Source organism: Apteryx rowi, unplaced genomic scaffold (assembly GCF_003343035.1).
Source record: "Apteryx rowi isolate R43461 unplaced genomic scaffold, aptRow1 scaffold_149, whole genome shotgun sequence".
Classification (NCBI taxonomy): domain Eukaryota; kingdom Metazoa; phylum Chordata; class Aves; order Apterygiformes; family Apterygidae; genus Apteryx; species Apteryx rowi.
Window position 1 is genome coordinate 1,479,838 of NW_020447741.1, and position 20,409 is coordinate 1,500,246.

The 20,409-nt window shown below is 39.4% G+C and overlaps 1 protein-coding gene across 5 annotated transcripts in view; it reads right to left on the minus strand.

The window, feature by feature from the left end:
* Positions 1 to 211: 211 nt before the first annotated feature.
* The window catches only part of TMEM241 (transmembrane protein 241), a 62,643-nt gene continuing 42,445 nt past the window's right edge, over positions 212 to 20,409 (minus strand). For 4 of the 5 annotated variants that reach the window (XM_026058617.1, XM_026058615.1, XM_026058618.1 and 1 more), the window contains 2 exons: positions 6,149 to 6,213; positions 212 to 1,886 (listed from right to left, as the gene is read on the minus strand). In XM_026058617.1, the coding sequence (XP_025914402.1) occupies positions 1,826 to 1,886; positions 6,149 to 6,213 (126 nt within the window). In that variant the 3' untranslated portion in view covers positions 212 to 1,825. Of the gene's footprint in view, positions 1,887 to 6,148; positions 6,214 to 6,657; positions 6,826 to 20,409 lie in introns of those variants that run through there. The other variant, XR_003252307.1, reaches the window with a different exon arrangement.

A 20,409-nucleotide genomic window follows, 5' to 3' on the forward strand; every position in this document is an offset into this window, starting at 1 on the left:
TGTCACAACTAGCTAGCAGAGCTAACCACCTATGCTATGACCATCACTCCCAGCGCTATCTGAATTAACTGGACTGGAAGGCAGTGAGGGTCCATGGCTACGTGCGTGTGTCTTGGCTCACAGGGGCTGAGTATGGGCTCTAATTCACTGCACCATGTGGCTCATATTGGTTTCAGGACCAGCATTTGAGTGCAAGCATATGTTTCTTTCATCCTTGTCCCTCTCTCTTCCCCCTTTCTTCCCAAACGTGAATTTTGCCACCTGGCAAGAAAATGGCTCACTCCTAACTCAAGCCAGAGTGTGATTCAACATACATGGACAACATGCCAATATAAACAGACCCATTATGATTAATTAGGATAACCTTAAGTATAATACAGGCCACAGTACTTCTCTGAATTCTCTTTTTTAAACTACAGCATTTTTTCTGAAAACCTACTAATATTTATCTAAAACTTTCCAGACATAGAAATTAACTGCAATCCCTTGTAAGATGTGCCTTATTTGTTAAAAGGATGCTGTTTTATTTAAAGTTAAAATGTAGATATGTTTTAAATCCCAGCTGGTAGAACTTGCTAGACTAAGGCAGATATGTCTCAGCTAACTGTAGTCTTCTAAAAGCTAAGTGTCTTGTCTGGATTAGTCACATAGTTTCCACCTATAGAGCGATAAGGACTTCCAGAGGGTCCTTAGTCACATTAACACAGCAATCTGTTAAGAATCATCTCTGTGAGGGAGTCCCTCTCTCTCCATTGACTATAAAGGAAATTTAGTCAAGTTAGATTAAGAGACTACACTTTAGATATTTAATATTATGTGAGACAAGTCCCTCTCCTTCCAGTGAGAATTTCTGTTACCAAATTCCTTTTACCAAGTAAAACTTCCCCAAAACATTATCAAATCACCATTTAATATTGCTTTTACACAGACTGTGTTCCCAGTCCAGTCAAGACTAATTTCTAACAGCCATTAAACAACTGGAAATGAAATTATTTTAAGAATTCTTGAGATTAATTGCCTTCTACTCTTTATGATATTCATTCAAAGTTTATAATTTCTTTTGCCTCTTGCAATAATTTAAGAGACAAACCACTGCTGGGAACAGTACAAGTCCCTCCAGCCCCCTCTGGCTGACAAAAATTCACAGAGTTCAAGAGAAATCTTGGAGAATGGAAGGAGGAAAAATACACAAAGAGCAAGCGCTACAGACAATGAGATTTATTGCTGATTTCCCCATTCAGCAAAGCTGTCAATCTGCCACAATGGCAGAAGGGAACTATCTTCAGAAGCCCCATGGCCTTAGCCACTATGGCAGTTCAGACAACATGACTAGAGACCCGTGTGTGGTAGCTTGCTGCTACAGAACAGTTGGGAACAAAATCCATGCTTCCTGATACTCAATTCATGGCAGGATCTGGATTCTGACATTGCTTGGTACAATCTGCTGTCAGCCTCCAACAAAAATTGGAGGCATCCAGTGAGGATTGTTGCTTTTCCTGAGTTCAGATCTCTGTGCAAGAAGCTGCTACTGAGAGGTTCTCACACAGAGCCATCAGCATGAGACAGTGCAGTTTTTCCTTTATCACATCAATCAGAAATAGCTTTTGTCTTGTGCTTTGAGGCAAAGCCTCCTAATCACCCTACCAAATATGCTGCTCTTACCAGCACTATTAATAGCATATTTTTCCCTTCTTAATAAAAAACCAATGGGTCTCTTTCCTTGTGTTTGGTTGCATTTCTTCATTCTTGCTGCTGCATTTCATTCATGATAGAGTTTCTAAGCTGCAGGTCAGCTCTTTTCCAACTGGTGAGATACGGTTCTTCTTTATGTGCCTGTCCTTTCAGTGTAAACAAGCAAAACTTCTCCAACTCCACCGATCACAAGGCTGCAAACAAAGCATAGCACAAATTTAGCATCAGGCAATCCCTCCACTTGATAAAATACCAAATGTCACAACATCAAAGAGAAAGGTATTAATTTGTCTAAACACATTTCATCCTAGTGACACTACCCCCGGTGATTTTTTCATTCATTTTGCTAAGAAATGGCTGAAATTGAAAATGTCTTATTTTACAGATCTCATCAGAATCCTACCCTTCCTAAACTGTAGGGCTGGTAGTCTATAGAAAGTACATAGACAGAGATCTACATAGAAAAAAAATGCATCTAGATGTGAAAACAGCTGCACCCTAGCACACAGGCAAGAAAAGGAAAGGCAGGCAGGAGAATGTGAACCTCATTAGGTTATTAATGATTCCCCTTTGCAATTTCTGCTTGTATTCTAGCCTGAAAACCTGCTACCTGACAAGTCAGGAGGGAGACGTAAGCCTAGGTTTTGGGGACTGAGGAAATCAGGAAAAAGAATTTTGTTTTGGGGAGATCCCACTGGCCTAGCCAGGCCAGTGGAAATTCCTGTATCTACTGCTTTTTGTGAGGAACCCAGCAGAACAGAACTGCTCAAGCCAAAAAAGCACATGTGCCCAAGAACTTCCTCAAAACAGAGTGGTGGCACTAATATTTTTTTCCAAGACTCAGGCTAGAAGTAGGATTCCAAGTAAGGATGAATGGTTTTTACAAACAAAAGATAATTCACTGAAATAAGCTACTTGTGCAATAGTTAATAATCCCCAAATCTCCTCTGCCATCATATTCAAGAGGAATATGGTAGGACTCAGACTCTTCTCCCCTTTTATAACAGTGTAAAACTAAGTGCACTGATCTTTCATCTTAGCCTCATGGCTTAGTTAGCTTATGAAACAGAAAAGCTCCTTAATGAACTTTATAAACAAAACAAGCTTTTGTAAATTCATAGTTGGAGGGTAATTTTTTTTTTTTTTGTGGGGGGGGGGAACCCAACATGTAAAGCTGATGACTGTCTGGACTTTAATACTATTACATTTACTTAATTCTTAGCTTCAGTGAATTGTTTTTAAAATCACATAATTCCCCTTGTTCCTGAGAGGAACTAACCTTATATAACAAAAACACAATATTTTCTAATAACACAGTAAACAGACCTGGAAAGTAAGTGCTAGGGAGACACAGACATTCAGTTGTGGAGACAGTCTACCTTTGGATGTAGAATTACCAAGAAAGAGCAAATGGCTGCTGAGAATGCAAGCTTTTCAAAAAGATCTAAAACACAAGAGTCTGTCTGCATCTAATCACTAACAATCTCGAAGCACTTTTCTCTGGAGAGGATTAACCTTTGTGTCTTGCCTACATTTCACCTCTAGTTATAAACATTCCCTCTGCATTAATTCCTTCTGAAGCTAAGGTCAGATAATGTATACTTCTTTATCCTAGGGAAAAATCACAATGAATATAAAAAGGACCAAAACCAACAGATTCTTAGAAATGACTCAATTTTTCTTTTCATTTTTACTTTCTATGGAAGTGTAGTTTCCTATTAAACTTTTAACACAGACTTTAACAAAGAATCCTATCTTTGCTATAGCATTCTAAAAAGTTAGACCAGCAATTCTGTACAAAAGATATTAAACTGTACAGCACTGTTCTGTAAAATGGCATTTGCATCTAAATCATTCTTTAATATCTTACATTCTACAATAGACAGAAGAATCCCCTTTTGAAAGATCTGAAATCCCAGGTGTCTGCACGCTCGATGCAATCCATGTTCACCAGATTACTGGGCCAACAGAAGCAATCACTGTAACTTCAAGATGGAGCAAAGCAAAAAACATCGCATGCAGGCCCTTGATTTACATTCAATTTACCATCTGCAAATCCTYTGGCTTCTGTTTATTATGGGGTGACAGCTAACCACACTTGCCCATCACTCAGAAATTAACATATGATATAACATTCCACAATAGCGCTGGAGCAACACCAAAAAACTCAGTGGTTTACGATCTCAAGAGCACTTTGCAGCTGCTATCATCTAACAAACTCTATTTCCAGAKCTTTGCTGATAGCCCAAACCCTGTTGATGCACAGAATTCAAAAAATAAATACAAGAAATGGTTATCTTCTTGAATTTAACAAACAAAACTTAAAAGTAGCCTAAGGGCCAAAGCAAATTTTCTTGTAAAGATGTGAATGTGTTCATTATTTATATCACTGTCAATGCATATAGGACATGTACTATGTGTGCAGCTGTACGGGTTCATGTATTCACATTCACAGTGGTACACATGATTTTTTTTTTAGTATACATGTCAGTAAATGTGTATATATTATAAAAGTCTACTCTAGCATGCATATGATAGACCTGCACAAACACAGGTAAAACATGGTGAGACACAGCAAGTTTAATGGCCTGGACTGGGAGTGTTGTAGGTGCACTGATATTCAGCCTCCTATACACACAGGCCACAGAAATGTATTCCTAGAGCTAAAGAAAAATACACATGATTTATTTGAGCATTTGAGATTACATGTGCATAACATACATAYATGCATGCACACTCACACATACATATACGGGGCTAAATTGAGATTCTGCTTTCAGTAACTTCTTTAACTTCCAAGCAGCAGCTGAAGAAAAGGCAAGAGGAGAAATCACTTGGGAAAATAGAGCAGAATATAAATGGCAGTATTTAAATCCATTTCATTATGTTTCCAGGGACTCCTGGTAGATACTAAATACTGCCTCTGCCACCATGCAACCATTACAGTACAAACTATGTATTTTATGTCTTTGCCTTTCCATTCTCAAGGTCACATTTCACAATGATTCTTTGCTTCTGGGCAATTAAGGCACAAATACCTTTACATAACCAAGAAAATGTCAAATACAGGAAGGAAATGTGTGCTTTTCACTTATGAAATTCTTTGAGACAATGAAGAAAAAAATGCAAATGGTGCATCTAGTCACTGAAATCAAAATTTTCCTGATAAGCAGAATGAGTTTTGGGGAAGATTTCCAGGATTGTCAAAGTAAACTGAGAATATACATCTACAGATTATAGGCTGGAATTAAGTGTCAGAAGCAGCTTTTACAAACTGGGTATGTAAATCAGACCATCTACCTATCTGTAAATGAAGCATTTAAACACAAGAACCCTATTGGGATGCGCAGTCTTCCATGTTCTCCCCACCCCCCCAACCCCACCCCCCCACTTATTTAAATGAAGGATTCAGGTGCCTATATGCTTTTATCAATGTTGGCTTTAGCAATATAGTCTTCTTAGCATTAATAACACTGAGAAAAAAGCATGTTTCAAATGGCTGAAAATTGGCATACATGTTATCAGACCAGAGATTTAGAAACATCTCTTCAGGAGATCCTCAGAAACAAATGGGGGGCTAGTGACACATTAATTCAGGGTCCTGATACTATTTTAAGTATCACACCTGGAAAAAGAACATGCTAATTCCATTTAGTACAGAGCTGGAACTTCAGGGCAAAAATCAGACTAAGAAGAAAAAAGGAAGCCAAAGCTTTTCAAAAGCAAGCAGACTTATTTCTAATAAGAAATCTAGCCTTAGAAATACATGCTTAACCCCTTTTTAGTTGTTATTTGCATGACAGAAGCATTTAGGAGCATCAGCCATGCACTGGAATTCCCTTTTGCTGGGTGCTGTACAAACACAGACCAAAAACATTGCCTTTGACCAAAGCAGTTTGCAACCTAAACATTTATATCACTTCCTAAAAATTTCAAGTTAGGTGATTCATAATATGTTAGGCCACATGTTACAAAAGACAAACAGAGCTTTGGAAAGAGTTAAATATTATTTCATTTTCCTACTTGTATTAATGTATTCATAGTATACACTGTGTTAGGGACCATTCAGAAATTTGAAAGCACTCTATTGGTTAGAACAATGCTGTTACAAAACCATGACTCCAATGTTTTACTTCCAGCTCTGCCACTGATTTATAGTCCGACTTTGAATGGGTCATTTATTTGCCTATTGCATCCATTTATCTAGCTGTAAAATGTGCTGAGTGAATTGTGGTGAGGCTTAATGTCCAAAAATGTCCATGTTCTCCACAAAGGCAGAAGAAACTCTGTTCCATTTGTATTGCTATACTGCATCCCTCATTGCACACCTGGTTCTCCTTACACGTAAAATATTACTGACGCTAATAGAACTTGCCATTTAAAAAGTATTTCCACATGAAGCACTGTGGGGAAATTCATTTTTACTATTAAGGAAAAAGCTCACGTAGGCACTTACCAAGAAATTGTTAGTATATTGGCAGTCATGACAAAGAATAACGGTGATAAGCTAGCAGTGATAACCTGTAAAATTGAAAAGGAAAAAACTTGATATCACAAGTGAAAACTGAAATATTTTTGTTGAAATTAAATTTCTACACAAGCAGTCACATTTTGTCTTATTTTTTATTTTTAACCCTTAGATTCAGTAACTAAAACAGATAGTCAATGGACTGGAGAAACCCAGTGAGACAAACACACTGCTGAACACGAAACTACCACTCCTGCCAAACCTCCCTCCCCTACATACGTATAGGGAAACACAGGCACTTCCTTTTTCCTCTGGCCAGGAGGAGGCAGGCCAGAAACCCTAGAAAGACCCAACACACAGGGAAAGCAATAGCTGTGCAGCCAGCAGCAGGGACCTGAAACGTAGGAACCACTAGGAAAGCACGTAGGCTGCTCATTAGGCTGGGAAACCAATGAAGAAGATAGTATGACTGTTACACACTGCAACTGTATTTTTACCTCTGGAGAACTTAGGATGCAGCAGAGGCAGGGCAGGGAACCAGAGCAGAAAGTCCTTTGTTGCCCAACCCAGTTGGTTTAGCCTGGAAACCTGCTAGCTCTTCTTTGCTGATAGCAGACTAGACTTGGGACAGCAGTCAGGCCTTGGGCTTGAAAAACTATATATTTCTGAGAAAAATGAGAGCTTGATGTGCATTTGCGGATGTAGAAAAGACAAAAAAGGAAAAGGATATGGGGCAAGGAAAAGACTATGGGGTAAAGAAAAACAATGCAATTATGGTATTCTTATACTCCAAATCTCTCATTACACCAAGGTGTCCTCAGAATGGCTCAGAGAAGATGGTGGCAAACAACTTCATATCTTTATACCACTGATCCAAGAAGCAGCTGGAAACAGCTAGTTCCTGACATACAATGGTTTGTAATATATCCCTGTTTCAACAGCTATGGAGCTACCACATCTGCACTCTGCACTCAGTTTTGGACATTTTGTTGCCAGATGGATAATGTAAATGGAAGGAGTTCAGAGAACAGTGACAGAGTCATTAGATGGAGGGATTGATTTTCAGTCAACAGTTAGGATAAGCAATGCCTGTGGGAAAGGAAGACATGGTAGTGATTTACAAATGCTTGGGAAACACAAGCACTGAAGAATGAAAGGAACTGTTTAGGATAATACAGAATTGCCTAAGTAAAAAGATGAAATTAAGAAACAAAACATCTAAATAATTATCAGGAAAGATTTCGTAATAGTTGTTTGTCTAGTTGTCTCCCAGGGGAGACAGCAAAAATTTCATTACTTAATCCATTAAAGACTTGTTAAAAAACACTAATAGGTGTGCAGTAGGGAAGCAAATGCCAATTCAGAGTAAACTCTGCACACCAGAACTTGGAATAAGTTTGTTAGTCAATACCTATTACATTTGTTATGGTTACATTTGAAAAGACAGGGTTCTGAGGCTGCCTTGAGTGTAATCATCACAGAATCAGGAGCAGCTGATCAGGAGAAGATGGCTGTACATCACTCCTCCAGCCCCAGTCCAACAGTTAGCTGGAGAGGGGAGCAGCCTGCAGTAACCTAAAGCTGGCAGTGAGGCCACACAATGGCAGCAAGCACCACACAGAAGCTGTGGGGTTCAATGGGCCCTGCAGAGCTAGAGCCTCTGCTGGCCTCCTTGGGGATGCTCTCTACTTTAGGGAGAATTGGAGATGCACAGATAGCTTTTTTCTTCCTTGACATTACCCTACATCATGCCCTGACTGTTCTCCATTTGCCTATGGCACAGGTGCCTTGCACAGGGAATGAGGCAGAAGCTGGATTTGGTCCAGGAAGGACACCATAGGACTGCAGATCTACTCCATTCCTGCACAGGAATCAAACTGCTGGTATCAGAACAGCCACAAACGCATCACCTGATACGAACTGCCCATCCATCAGACTTAAATATTTCTGCAGTGCCTATCATAGTAGCATACAACAACAYGGGCAGTGTTGAAAAGCATGAAGCTAACAGAAAATATAAGTTTCCACTGCAGTGGAAAATCAGAGATATGTATTAGTACTACTACTCCTCCCTCCTCCACTGTATGCCAGTAAAACATGTATACAAGCAAACCTGTGAATAAATAGATGCACCCAAGAGAGACTGAGAGAGGAGAAAGACAAGTCACCAATTGAGAGTTATTCTTCAGAACTCAAGATGATATTGCAACTGTCCCCATTGAGGTCACACCTTAGACTGTTTCATATGCAGCCAGAGGGAGTAGACACACTAAACAGTGAAACTCTAACCATTTGGAAGCTGAATCTGTTATGCAGCTTACCTAAATACAGCTATGCTGGGTATCTGTCAGCTCAAATGCAGCATTTTGTAAAATAAAAGACTCCACATCTCATTCTAGTAGGCTAGATCTTCTCCTTACACACCTTGCAGGAACTACGTTAACCTGCACAGAACTATTTCTCATTTACATCAGGGCAAATGATTGTAGAGTTAATTGTACTGTGCTTATCTTAGGCTAATGCTAGTTTAGTATGTAAAAATGTACAATATCCATTACCAAGCATGTAAATAGGAATTAATGAAGGGTGGCAGCCGTGATATCTACAGAGCAATTCTTTTCTTCGAGTTGCTCTCCTGAAAGAAACTGTATTTGAGAAGTGGCACAAGTTGAAGTTGTATCAGCCACTCCATTATAATTATGTTTATTAGAAACTTGAAGAGGCCAAGAACAGAGAAACAGGCATTTAAGAACTCTCTGAGAACAAGCCTTATCAAAAACAATACACCATTCTACTGTGATCATCCCAAACCTCTGCAAAAACGCTACTGCAGCCTGTAGCCTTTCGGACTATTACTGCAGAACATATCTATATTTGAAAAATTATGTAAGAGTGTCCCAGTGCCAAAGAGAAACAAAATGCGGGTTGGAAGAGCACATGGAGTAAGTGTGTGCAAGAAAAAACAAAACAAAAGGAAAACACATTGMTAAAATGGCCACCTTCTCTTGTTTATACAAAAGAGGAACACATTCAAAAATGAAAAACAAATTTTCAGGGAAGTCAACCATATAATTTGTTCCAGGGGAAGAATGTAAAATCTAGGGACATAGTTCAGAAGCTATTTTTTTTTACTACATTTGAGCATTTATTGAAGTGTTTTAAGTGCACATGTATTTAGATAAAAAGAAAAAAAGACACCTACATTGATGTTTTGAATGTCCTTTAAAAAAAAAAAATCATGCTAAGTGCAGTAATCTCCTTTTCCTCACTTTAAAGGTCACAGTTGTCTTCTCAGGCACTCGGATGCCTTAGGAAAAGGAATAAGCTTACAAGACAAAGAAAACCAAGTAAAGGGCAAACTAAAGTTGATGATTGCAAAATCTATTATGGTGTTGAATCATTAAAAGATGGAAATAAAATTTTAATTAGCTATAACCAGCATATTATAAACCAATTTCCCCATGATTTTGACATATAGTCACTAATTCCACCAAATGATTCACACTAGATTGRTGAACCCCAACCACCTTAGGCACAAGAATAGTTCCATTCACTCTGACTCCTTATATGCTTAAAAAAATCTGTGCCCGTGCAGTACTGCAAAAGCTACTTTTAAAGACATTTATACTGTGAACATTTCTACAAAATTCTGACACWGCTTTCAGTAATTAGGAAAAAAAATCCAGGTATAGCATCATTTAAGAAAATATTTCCATGTGAGCTGAAATTGTTCCTGAGAAATCATTTCAAACACCTTCCTGCACAAAAGGATAAAACATTGCTTCTTAAAATAAATCAGTCTAAATTTAATGTACCACTCTGTTGTACTGTGGAAACAACACCCATTTAGAAGGAGCACTTGATTAATACATATTTACCTCAATTTCAAATATTTCTATAGTTCCAATCACTGAACTATTACAGGTAATTATATCAGTAAACAAAAATCTTGGTATTACAGACTGCATTTGCTTGTCAACAACTCAATCAAAAACAGTTCTAGCTCTTTACAAAGTGTGTATCAGCAGGCAATTGAGGGAAATAACTTTATCCTTGTGATAGATAGCTTCATCTGGAATCAGGTCTGTGAATAAACAGAGTTTGCTGATCTCCAGCCTAGGAGAAGAAAGAAGTTTAGAGAAGTGATTACCTCAAACACAAGGAGAATGTTGTAGGACTGCTGGAGCAAAGACTGGGCCTGAATAGTTGGATAATGAAACAAAACAGAAGGGGCTTCTTTACACAGATATTCCAGTACAGGGAAAGAACAAGAGCCAGAAAACAGAGGACAATACAGCCCTGTGGCTTGCTTATGCCACAGACAAGTGCCTTGAAATAGCAAACCTTTCACAACTTCATACTAGAAGTGGGATCAGACCCACCTAGAAAAGATGACAGAGCAGAGAAATAGACTCAGTCGTCACCTTACAACCCGCTCCGTACAGAGGGAAACATAGCCTGTGAGATCTCTGCTCCGGTCTCTGACTAGGAGTGACATGTTCTGAGGAGGTTCAGTAACTGATCATCGTAAATAGTGAAACGGAAGAAGGTGGAGCCTGAACTGATTTTACATAATGGCTATGAACATACAACAGCTCTAATATTTGTACACCAGAGAAATCAGGACCATCAAAAATAACTCATCGGGAGCTGATAAGGCCTGAACTGTGTAAGGAATCACTTAGGAGGAATAAAGTTCATCTCTGTTTCCTCTGCAGTGAAATGGGCATATACTGCTGGCCTGAAAGGTTGAGCTCTGGGTAGATAAGTGGACAGTAACCACTGGCACACCACAGCCTGACAAACCAGAGTAGTGTGGGGATCTAGAGCATTAACCCACAGGAAGCAGGATGGCCAGAGGTTTCAAACGCCTTGGTTAGGAGAGATTCCCAGATTCAATTCCCCACCAAAAGGGGTGAAAACTTAAGGCATTTCCATCATTCTAGGAATCAAAAGACAGGCCCAGAAGCCATACAACATTGCACAAATTGTTTGTATCATTTTTTACATTCAACAAACTGCACTGAAGGACAATACAGTGCTTAAGTTTGCGATCCAAGGAGAAGCTGAGAGTCGATTCCACAGGTGCAGAGTTCACTCCACATCAAGCTGAACTATTGGCAGCAAGAACAATGATATTGTCATTAAAGAGCTGGACACCAGGCTAAGGTTCATAAAGCACAAATATCCTAATGTGTGGAAACATTTGTTGCACTGTAGGAGCAAATCCAGCATGTAAAGTCAACCTTGCACAGGGAAAAAGGAGGCATAGGAAAGAATGTGCTCTCATACATCTAGATTTATAAATTTGCTTTATGAATCCATGAGCATAGGGAAGCATTGTTGCCACAAGCTTTAAAGAGATCCCAAGGAACTTTGATAGATACACACAACCCATGATGTGAATGATTCCCTCTTTCTCCAAATCACATTATAGCTGGATGAGAAAAAAAGTTCCCAATGGAGAGCCAAATTTGTTTCATAGAAGGTTTTTCAGGCAACAGAAGGAGGAGCGCTCAGAGAAGGAAGAAAAATGCTAGAAGGTGAGTGGTATGTATTCTGGAAGGAAGATATTTTGTAAAAGGGAAAAGGGGTGGTGAGGAAGAGAAACAAAGCAATATCATAGGGTTAAGCTGAGATATATAAATTGATAGGTACCAGGAGAGCTATGCATATCTATGCTTACATTTCACATTCTTTTTCCTGACATAAGTCCTATGCACCAACTCTCTAACCAAGGTTGTCACTGGCCTAGGAGAAAGGCCTCAGGCATGTTCATTTATACTGAAGCCACTGGGGCTGGAAGGGGCTCCCTCTTTCCTATATCCAGAGTGTGAAGCCTGCGTCAGGTCACAGGAAATCTGGTAGGACCTCTCTGTCCAGGAATTAAGCTGACAGTCAAGTCAAATGGTTCATGAGCTTCCCGAAGAAACTGGAGGAATGGAGGATGCAACTGAAATCCCAGCTGGCACCAGGGATATACCAGATACACAGTGGCAGCAAGGAGTGAGCTCTTGCCAACAGTTCAGGCCTTCATGCCATCAACGTCAGTTTGTTGGAAGACATTAATTAAGGTGGCAGACATGGAGATGATACGCACACAACCAGTGACCCCGGCATTAGTGTGTACAAACGTGGTGATGCTTTGGAATATGATGGAATGATACCCTTTTTTATTCTGATAATCCTGGTCTCCTTCCAACAGGAACTCTAAGGATATGTATGTTCCACTGATGGGCCCTGACATAACTGAGCCTACCCTTTCTCCAGAAAGTTCCAGTGCTCTCCTAGACATCTTCAGCCCCAAACAACCAGGCATATATTGGCCAGTATACAGACTTCTACACTTCCACTGTAGTGATGGCTGCAACGGACTTGCCAATACTGAAACCTCTGGCCCTAAATCTGTACAAACTTGATATAGTCAACCTCCAAAAGGCAAGACCAGAAATGAGTATTCTGCCTTTGCAGAACCAGTAGTAACTGATGGCACAAGGTATATACTGAAGTTAGGAGCCTGTTGTTAGATGCTAATGATGCTAAACAAAACCAAAGTAACATTGTTGGCCCATTTGTACTGATGAGGTGCCTCTAGCAATTTAGCCATGTCATTGAGTTATGGCCACAGAGCATTTTTGCCTCTTCCTAGAGACTCCCACCCTCTCTTACTCTTCCCCAAGCTTGCTGAAATGTTTCAGTGCAACAAAGTCAGTGTGAAGGCTGATAGTAAGGAAAACATTGACCGTTCACAGAAGTCCACATGGTGATGACTTCRTGCAGACGAGATTAGGGCAGGCCAAGTGCTGGAGCAACTTCCAAGATACAGGTGCCAACTCCAGAAGTGTCTGATGGTATGTAATAGAAATGAAACCGGACCACTCCAAAGGCATCGCAATCCTTCAGAAAGGAAATGGATAGGMCATTCCAGCTGGGGGCATCTTCACTGCATCAAGAGAAATGACCTAATGGAGGAACGTAAACCTGGCTAGAGACACTACAGGGTAAACTAGCTACTTCCTCTGCGTGTTTTATTGCTGTAACTGTTAGGGCTGCAATCCATTCCTGAGTTCCACTATTGTCAGGACAGACTCAAGCATCTGCTATTAGGGCAGACAGTGACATTAATATCCAGTCCCAACTGAGCTTGCCCACACCTCTGTTAGAGACAAATCTAGTCAAGAGCTCCTGACTCCTTCCCAGTGTCTTGGAAAAAGGATTCCCTGAGCACTAATCCTAATCAGCTAGTCATGTCCTCTCAAGGATAAGAATTAGTGCACCTGAATTCAGTATGAAAGACTTAAGATGTGCGTTAAGAAAAAAAAAGCTTTATAGAGAAAGAAGCAAAAAATTAGATTGTTCAGAGAACTCTTTGCTGAAGGACATTAAGAACAGGCAAAAATCAAAGTTGGTCCAGCTTCTCAATTAGATCTATCTCTGACCATATAATGTAAGAAAATTCTGGTGAAAGTATGACCCCTGAGGAGAGTGACTTAATGACAGGAGATAGCAATGGCATCCTAAGAGCTCCCAGTTCTTGACTAAGCAGACACTTGAATCCTGGGAGATGCAGAAATGTTGGATCAGCGTTCTTTCACTGCTTTGCCTCCTCCACAGACCAGAGTTGTGATTACCCACAGCCCCTGTGGTGGCAATTCTCAGATAGTTCAAACCAGCCAGTTCTGAGTAGACAAATATGTCATTCTTGACAAAAATATATTTGATCCCTTCCATCCCTGATGTCACAATTACCTTATGGAAAGGTTTTCAAACAGCAAAATCTGGGTCTGGATTTTGAGTATCTAACATTTCCAAGGTATTCAGGAACACATTGTTCATACAGCCAAGAACAAAGATTTGGATATTTCCAAAATTTAGATGTTGATTTAATCTTCCTATGTGGAATTGAAAGATATGGGGGAATTTAGTCCAGACAACTGATTTTTTTTTAATATTACAACTATACTTTTATATACCCTAGAAAAAGTATGTTTCTTCTGATTCACTCTTAAACTGCTAGTAAGTTAAATGCCATGATTCGTGCTGTAAGTGAACACAGAATACTTTATGGAAGTTTTCCTTAGTTTGTGTACACAGAGCCAATCCATTTAACCTCACTTCCCTAAACTGCCAAAACCTCTGTCCTTACAAAAAAGGATATTTTTTCCAAAGACTGTTTTGAAACAGCTCATCAAGTTCACTCACTGTTCAAAATAAATCTTCCCATTTATCATCAGGTCATCTTCTCAAAACATCAGGAAAAAGCTTCTGATGTACGTAACCTTTGTTTTCATTCTACTGGTGGAATTAAAGCAATGTCAGGCTTTTTATAGCCATAATATTTGTTTTGTCCTTCTTCTGCATGTTTTAACCAGCTGCTAAGATAATCATCAAAAATCACCAGGGAAATGGATCACTGTTAGTGCCACTGAAAACAGCTAAATCAAGATAATCCAGTACTACCACAAAGGCAAAAATTACAGTAGGCAAAATCAGCAATAACATATTTTCTTTCATTTCTTCAGGGAAAGCCACTGATATAATTTCCGAAATTTCAGAGTTACTTCTGTTTTGTGTATTTGTGTATATACACACACACACTCACCTGAGAGTGAGTATATGTACACTCAAATATAAAATGCTATGTCGGGTATAGGGATCTAGCAAAAACAAACAAACAAAAAAATCAGAACAGGAAAAAAGGAAGAGTTTACCTTTTAATGCCATCATCTGTATTCATTAATTCACATGAATTCTCCAAACTATTAACACCATTCCTCATTGTTTACATATACTTTTCAGTTCATGTGGACTACAAGCCATTTCTATCTAGCTCTCCTCTGCTTTACTACATGCAAATTTAAGGCAACCAAGCATTGCCAAATGGGAAACTTCTTTGCACCTAAGCAAGAATATATTGATCCAGAGAGATCCATTAGCTACAGAAACAGCTGAACAAGGCCGTGACTCTGATGGACAGGGACATCCAAAACAAGGAAGAACACTGCAGGACCTGGACCTCCTCTGTCTAAACCCTGACTAGAATGGCCCAGTGTGCACTGACAAGCCCTTCTGAAATTACAAGCCTTGAGGTCTTTGTAGATCAGATGCTGATTGTGGAGTTTCACCAACAGCATAAAGCCAGCACTGCATGGCAAGAAGCATCTGCCAGGCACCAGTAAGCTCACTGATTATGGAAGGCTGTTACAGGCACTGGAAATTTTATCTGGGCAGAACACGGAGCGGAACAAAACTCCCTGCTGAAGATGACAAACATGGTACAGATCTTTTCTCACAAAGATAGGATGGAACTATAACTAAAGTCATGCCATCTGGATTGTTTGTGAATRTGGCAGGGAAGAATCAAAGAAAACAAAGAAAGAACAAATACACTATTTTATTCCTATGGTCATCAGCCAAAATATAGCACTGTAACAGCTGCAGATACTGTCCACAGAAGATTTCCCCACTTGTTCTCTCCAGTCCTACAGAGTACCTGAACGAATCCTTCAAAGAAAATCAGACAAAAATCAGACTAGCATTCACTATTTAATTTCAGGTCAGCTTTGGGGATGAACTACCATGCAAATAAAACGTCCCTGGAAGCTTTCAAGCATACTGCCTATTATAATAAGAAGGCCACAGTCTGGATCATTTCTAGAAGCTTGAACAATAAGTACTGGCTCCTTGTAAACCATATTTGAAGTGCTGAAGTCAATCTCTGGTTTAAAGAGATACAGCAAGTGAGGGCAAAATTTCTCCACCCAATTCTCCTGTAAAGCCTCCTTCCCCCAGATATCAACTCAGCTGTACTGATCAAAACACTGAAAGGAACTGTGAGAGATTTTACTTCATTCTGAGGACTTGCTGTTATGAGTCCAGACAAAAGGAAAGAGGAAAATATGCTCCTTAACTGCTTCAGGTAATAGAGGAGCCCCTTGAAAGAGCAGAACTAAAATCTACTGACAAGGAAGGATTTTAAGCAGAGTCAGCTTTTTGTAAGGAGAGGGGGAGGAAAAAAAAGAAAAAGAATCTTTAGCCTTGAAACCAAAAAAAATGGCCCTTCCAAAAGGAAACAGCAATGCCATGATCCTGCCTGCAAAGCTGAGCAGCCTGAACAAGGGAAACAAACAATTCAAAGTGAAACGTGTTAGAAAAAGGGGGAAAGCAAAACAGGTTTTGCTCTCAGTTCTGCTTACTAGTTTAAAGGTAGTTTGAGCATGTCTACCTGCATTGCTCTCACAGTCTGACCAAAGTACAGACATGCCCTAAGGATTTTCATTCCCTGACAGACTTAATTGGAGACTGATATAGCCACCTTTTCAGCACACACCACAGCATGAATTTAGCAGAAAGTGCACTGAATTCATGTATTACAGCAGTTAGGTGTACTTTGCTCACAGAAGGAGGACTCTGCTCAGCTCTGCTGCAGTTGTTCTACGAGAAAAAGGAAGAATGAACCTTTTTAGCCCCCCACATCCCTGATCAAGAGGTGTATGGGACTGGGCAGGGTTGTTACTTAAATGATAGCCTGGTGCTGCTGGCACCATGGCAACGATGGCACCATGGCAATGGTGACAGTCAGCAATTTCATGATCTACACCATTTAGATCCAGCCACACAGCAGTTTTACCAGCTGCTCTAAGTCTTAGATCCTTTTTTTCACATTTGCCTAAGTGCCTGCACAGGTCCCAGCTTCCCTAGAGTACACTGTCCTTAGAGGAGGTTTGGTCACTATCTTCTGCCTTGTCCTTGTATTTTAATTCTAAATTTTGAGCATTATTAGAACCACAATGGCAAATTCAAATGGTTCTTTAAGAACATAATTAGCTTCATGCACTGTAACCTGAAATCAGCCAGTGTCTAAGTATGCCCTGGCAGTCAAATGCCTAATGATAATGACAAAACTTAGTTCTAGTGTAAATAAATCTATTTACATAGCAATTAACTTCTACTCCAACTTAAAATCAGCTACATGTGCATTTTAAAAAAAAAAAGTATGAGAAAAAGAAAGGCAGAAGGGTTGATTAAATGACAAACAAAAGCAAAATAAGCAGCCTGCCTCCTAAAACATTTTCAGAACAGAGGAGGTATATGTGCTCATCTCCAGTAAAACCAGATATTTGTAAGGGTTTGTTTTTTTTTAAAACCACACTGATACCCAAAATAAAAATCTGTATCTCACAGGGGAGTGTTTCTATACTTTAGCTTTTCAATTGCTACAAGAAAGCAGATTTCTTAAATATCTCCGGTATGATTTTAGAAGACAGAATCCTCTGCAATTCTATGCCTAGATACGTGTACATAGTTCCAACAGCTAGGGAATTAGCTATACATCTTCTACTTCAGTCACATTTATGAAGATTTCCTCAGTGTTGTTTTTTGAACATTCTTTTTGTTCTGCGATCTGATGAGTTAACCAACACACCCAAGACCCTGATCCTGCAAGTGCTCCCAGGGCAAAACTGAAGCAATAGGTGATTGTATCAGCTTCCATAAACTCATTCAGAATCCAATCCTATCAGATTAATATATTACCAAGGATATGATAAAGTGTGTGTGTGTGTGGGGGGGGGGGTTGTTGTTGTTTTTTTAAAGGAACCTGGAACATCATGTGAATGCCAAAAGAACTACTGAATTGTTGGCTAACTTCATCATTCTTTTATTCCTTGTAAGACAAGGTGGCCAAGCTATTTTTCTTGAACTGTAYGCATCTCATTAGGAGTTCAGCTGTGGGAGAAAATGAGCCACCTGCAGATACTGAAGCTGTCATTACCAGGTCATCCTGAAACCCAGCTGTATGCCCAGACCCATCCTACAGTGCAGAAGGGTCTTGAAAAAGCCCCTTCTCTCTTGCTTCTGAATCACCTTCAGAGATCCCTCTGCCCTCACSTTTCTGAAGTATGTGACACCTGCCTAATGGCTCTCAGCCATCCAAAGATTTTGGTGTAAAGCTCATGGACTGCCTGTCTGATTCTTGGAGACTCCTTCGTTTCCTTGGTTCTGTACTGTCTCTCTCCCTTTTTTAAAAATCATACAAGAGCCACCACAGAGAAAGATAAACTTTATATTGCATATACTTTATATTGCATAGCCACATTACGATTGTTAAATATGGAAAGTAAAGAAAGATATCTGGGTTACTGAATGTAATAAACAGAATTCACACAAGACAACTGTCCTCTTATTAGGAATTCAGCGATACCATGGTCATACAGTATTTATAATGATCAGACATGAACAAGACAAGACTTTCTCTTCAGAAAGGCCTACATCCATCATGGTACAAAWATATATCAATATATGCATACATATATAAGATTATATATATAGTATACTAAATATATAATATACATTACTGCTGGGTTATGACTGGAATATTCAAATGCATCATAACTCACTAATTTCTTGCAAGGAATGAAAGATACCTTGAGACCTTTAAAAAAATTCTTTTGCCACTTGTAAAACACTAGATTTGGTTGAAAATTATGGTAGCTATTTCTTTTTGGACATCAAGTAACCACTCCAYCCTACCTTCACTCAAAGACAAATATCAAATGTCCTGTCGTAATAAAGAGAAAACCAAAACAAGAAGCATGTGCTCTCTGCTACTGGAGATAATAGCCAAAACATACATTTCCCCTTCCTATGACTAATGAGAGCTGGTGAAGTGCCACCAAGCTTCAGCCTATAAAATGTAGTGTGGTTACAATACAGAATTCAATTTTAACCATGCYTCAGTTCATATTTAAATATTTCTCTTAAATGTGACCACTGTAAATGTAATCCAGATACAAATATTTCTCTGGCTATTCAGCTTCAGCATTAAAGAGGAAAAGAGAAAACCTTGTGCAATTCATGTAAGTTCTCCCTGAAGCATGCTTTGCTGACATGAAATCACTATCAGTCATGATTCAAATAGGTGCTCATACATGTTCCAGATTAATAGCATCTGTTTAGCTGAGGCTCTGAAWGTAAGAGGCAGAATTGATTCAGCAGCTGAAGTCTTGTCAGATAAAGATAACAAAGGTCATTTGAGGAGGGATAAGAGAAGGCTTCATTAGGCCAAATAATTTTGATTCTGTCAAGTGTTTTTTTCCATTCTTGCTGTTACAAGATGGATTGTTGATTCATGTAAATTTGACCAAAAGGTGAAATATTTTTGTATTTCTAGGTTATACCAAACTTAAGTCCCAAAGCCTCCCACTTCCCATAACTCCTTCATGCGTTGCTCTCTTGCAGCATCAGCAAGGAGTGTTCTGCACAACCATATTTCTTCTCTGTCATTTCAGCCTGTCAAGGAGTTGCTTTTCCTTAAACTCYGTCCCACTACTACAAAAGCCTTAAACTGCTCCTGACATTTAGTCTCTCCTCTGAAAGTCTCTCTCCTCTGAGCTCAGAAGTTGGCAGGGCAATTCATCCTGTTGTTCTCATTTTATGTATTATTAAATATTTGTATAGTGGAGTAAGTATTCATTGAACAACAGCACCAACAGCAGTGAAGTGTTCCACAGACACTCTTTTGTTGGAATGGACAAGAGTGTTTGTTTACTCAAGTGCTGGCTGGTGCCAGAGACATCAGGAGAATTTAAGATCCTCCCATAATGCAGGTAGCCTGCAATCCAGATGCACATCAGAGAAAAGGAGGGATTTGCATCTTGACCTTAACTGATACAAAACTTACACCCCAAGACATGCAGTTTATTAGTCTTTCCACTTCTATTCTAGAAAGATTTACATATAATGTCTGCTTCTGCTGAAATTACTAGGAACACTGCCACTGAAGCCTTCTCAGGAGATCTCAGTCCACATAAAATATAAACCTCTCTTTACTTTTACTCAGTCAGTTTTCCTAGTATTTCTCACATTTGACATCCTGAATTTTCCTGATCAGTAACACAGTATACTATGCTAAAGAATTATTTCTTCTATCTGATTTGAAACATATTACTTTTCAGTTTGGGGGAATGGCCAGCTGTTCCAGTGCTCTGCTGCTGTAAAATACTGCAATAAAATACTCTTCATCTTATGTTAAGCTCGCCAACAGCTAGCCTTTTGGCATTCCAAGTTATTCTTCACCTCATCTAACCCATATGAGATTATGAAATAGCGATTACTATAAGGAGACAGAGGAGCCTGATAACCCTGGTAAGAAAACCATATTTTTTATTGTCACCCCTGGGGGTTTAGAGCCAAGGCACTGACAGTTTGCTACACAGTTCTGGCACAACATAAGCAGGCTCCTTGGGAAG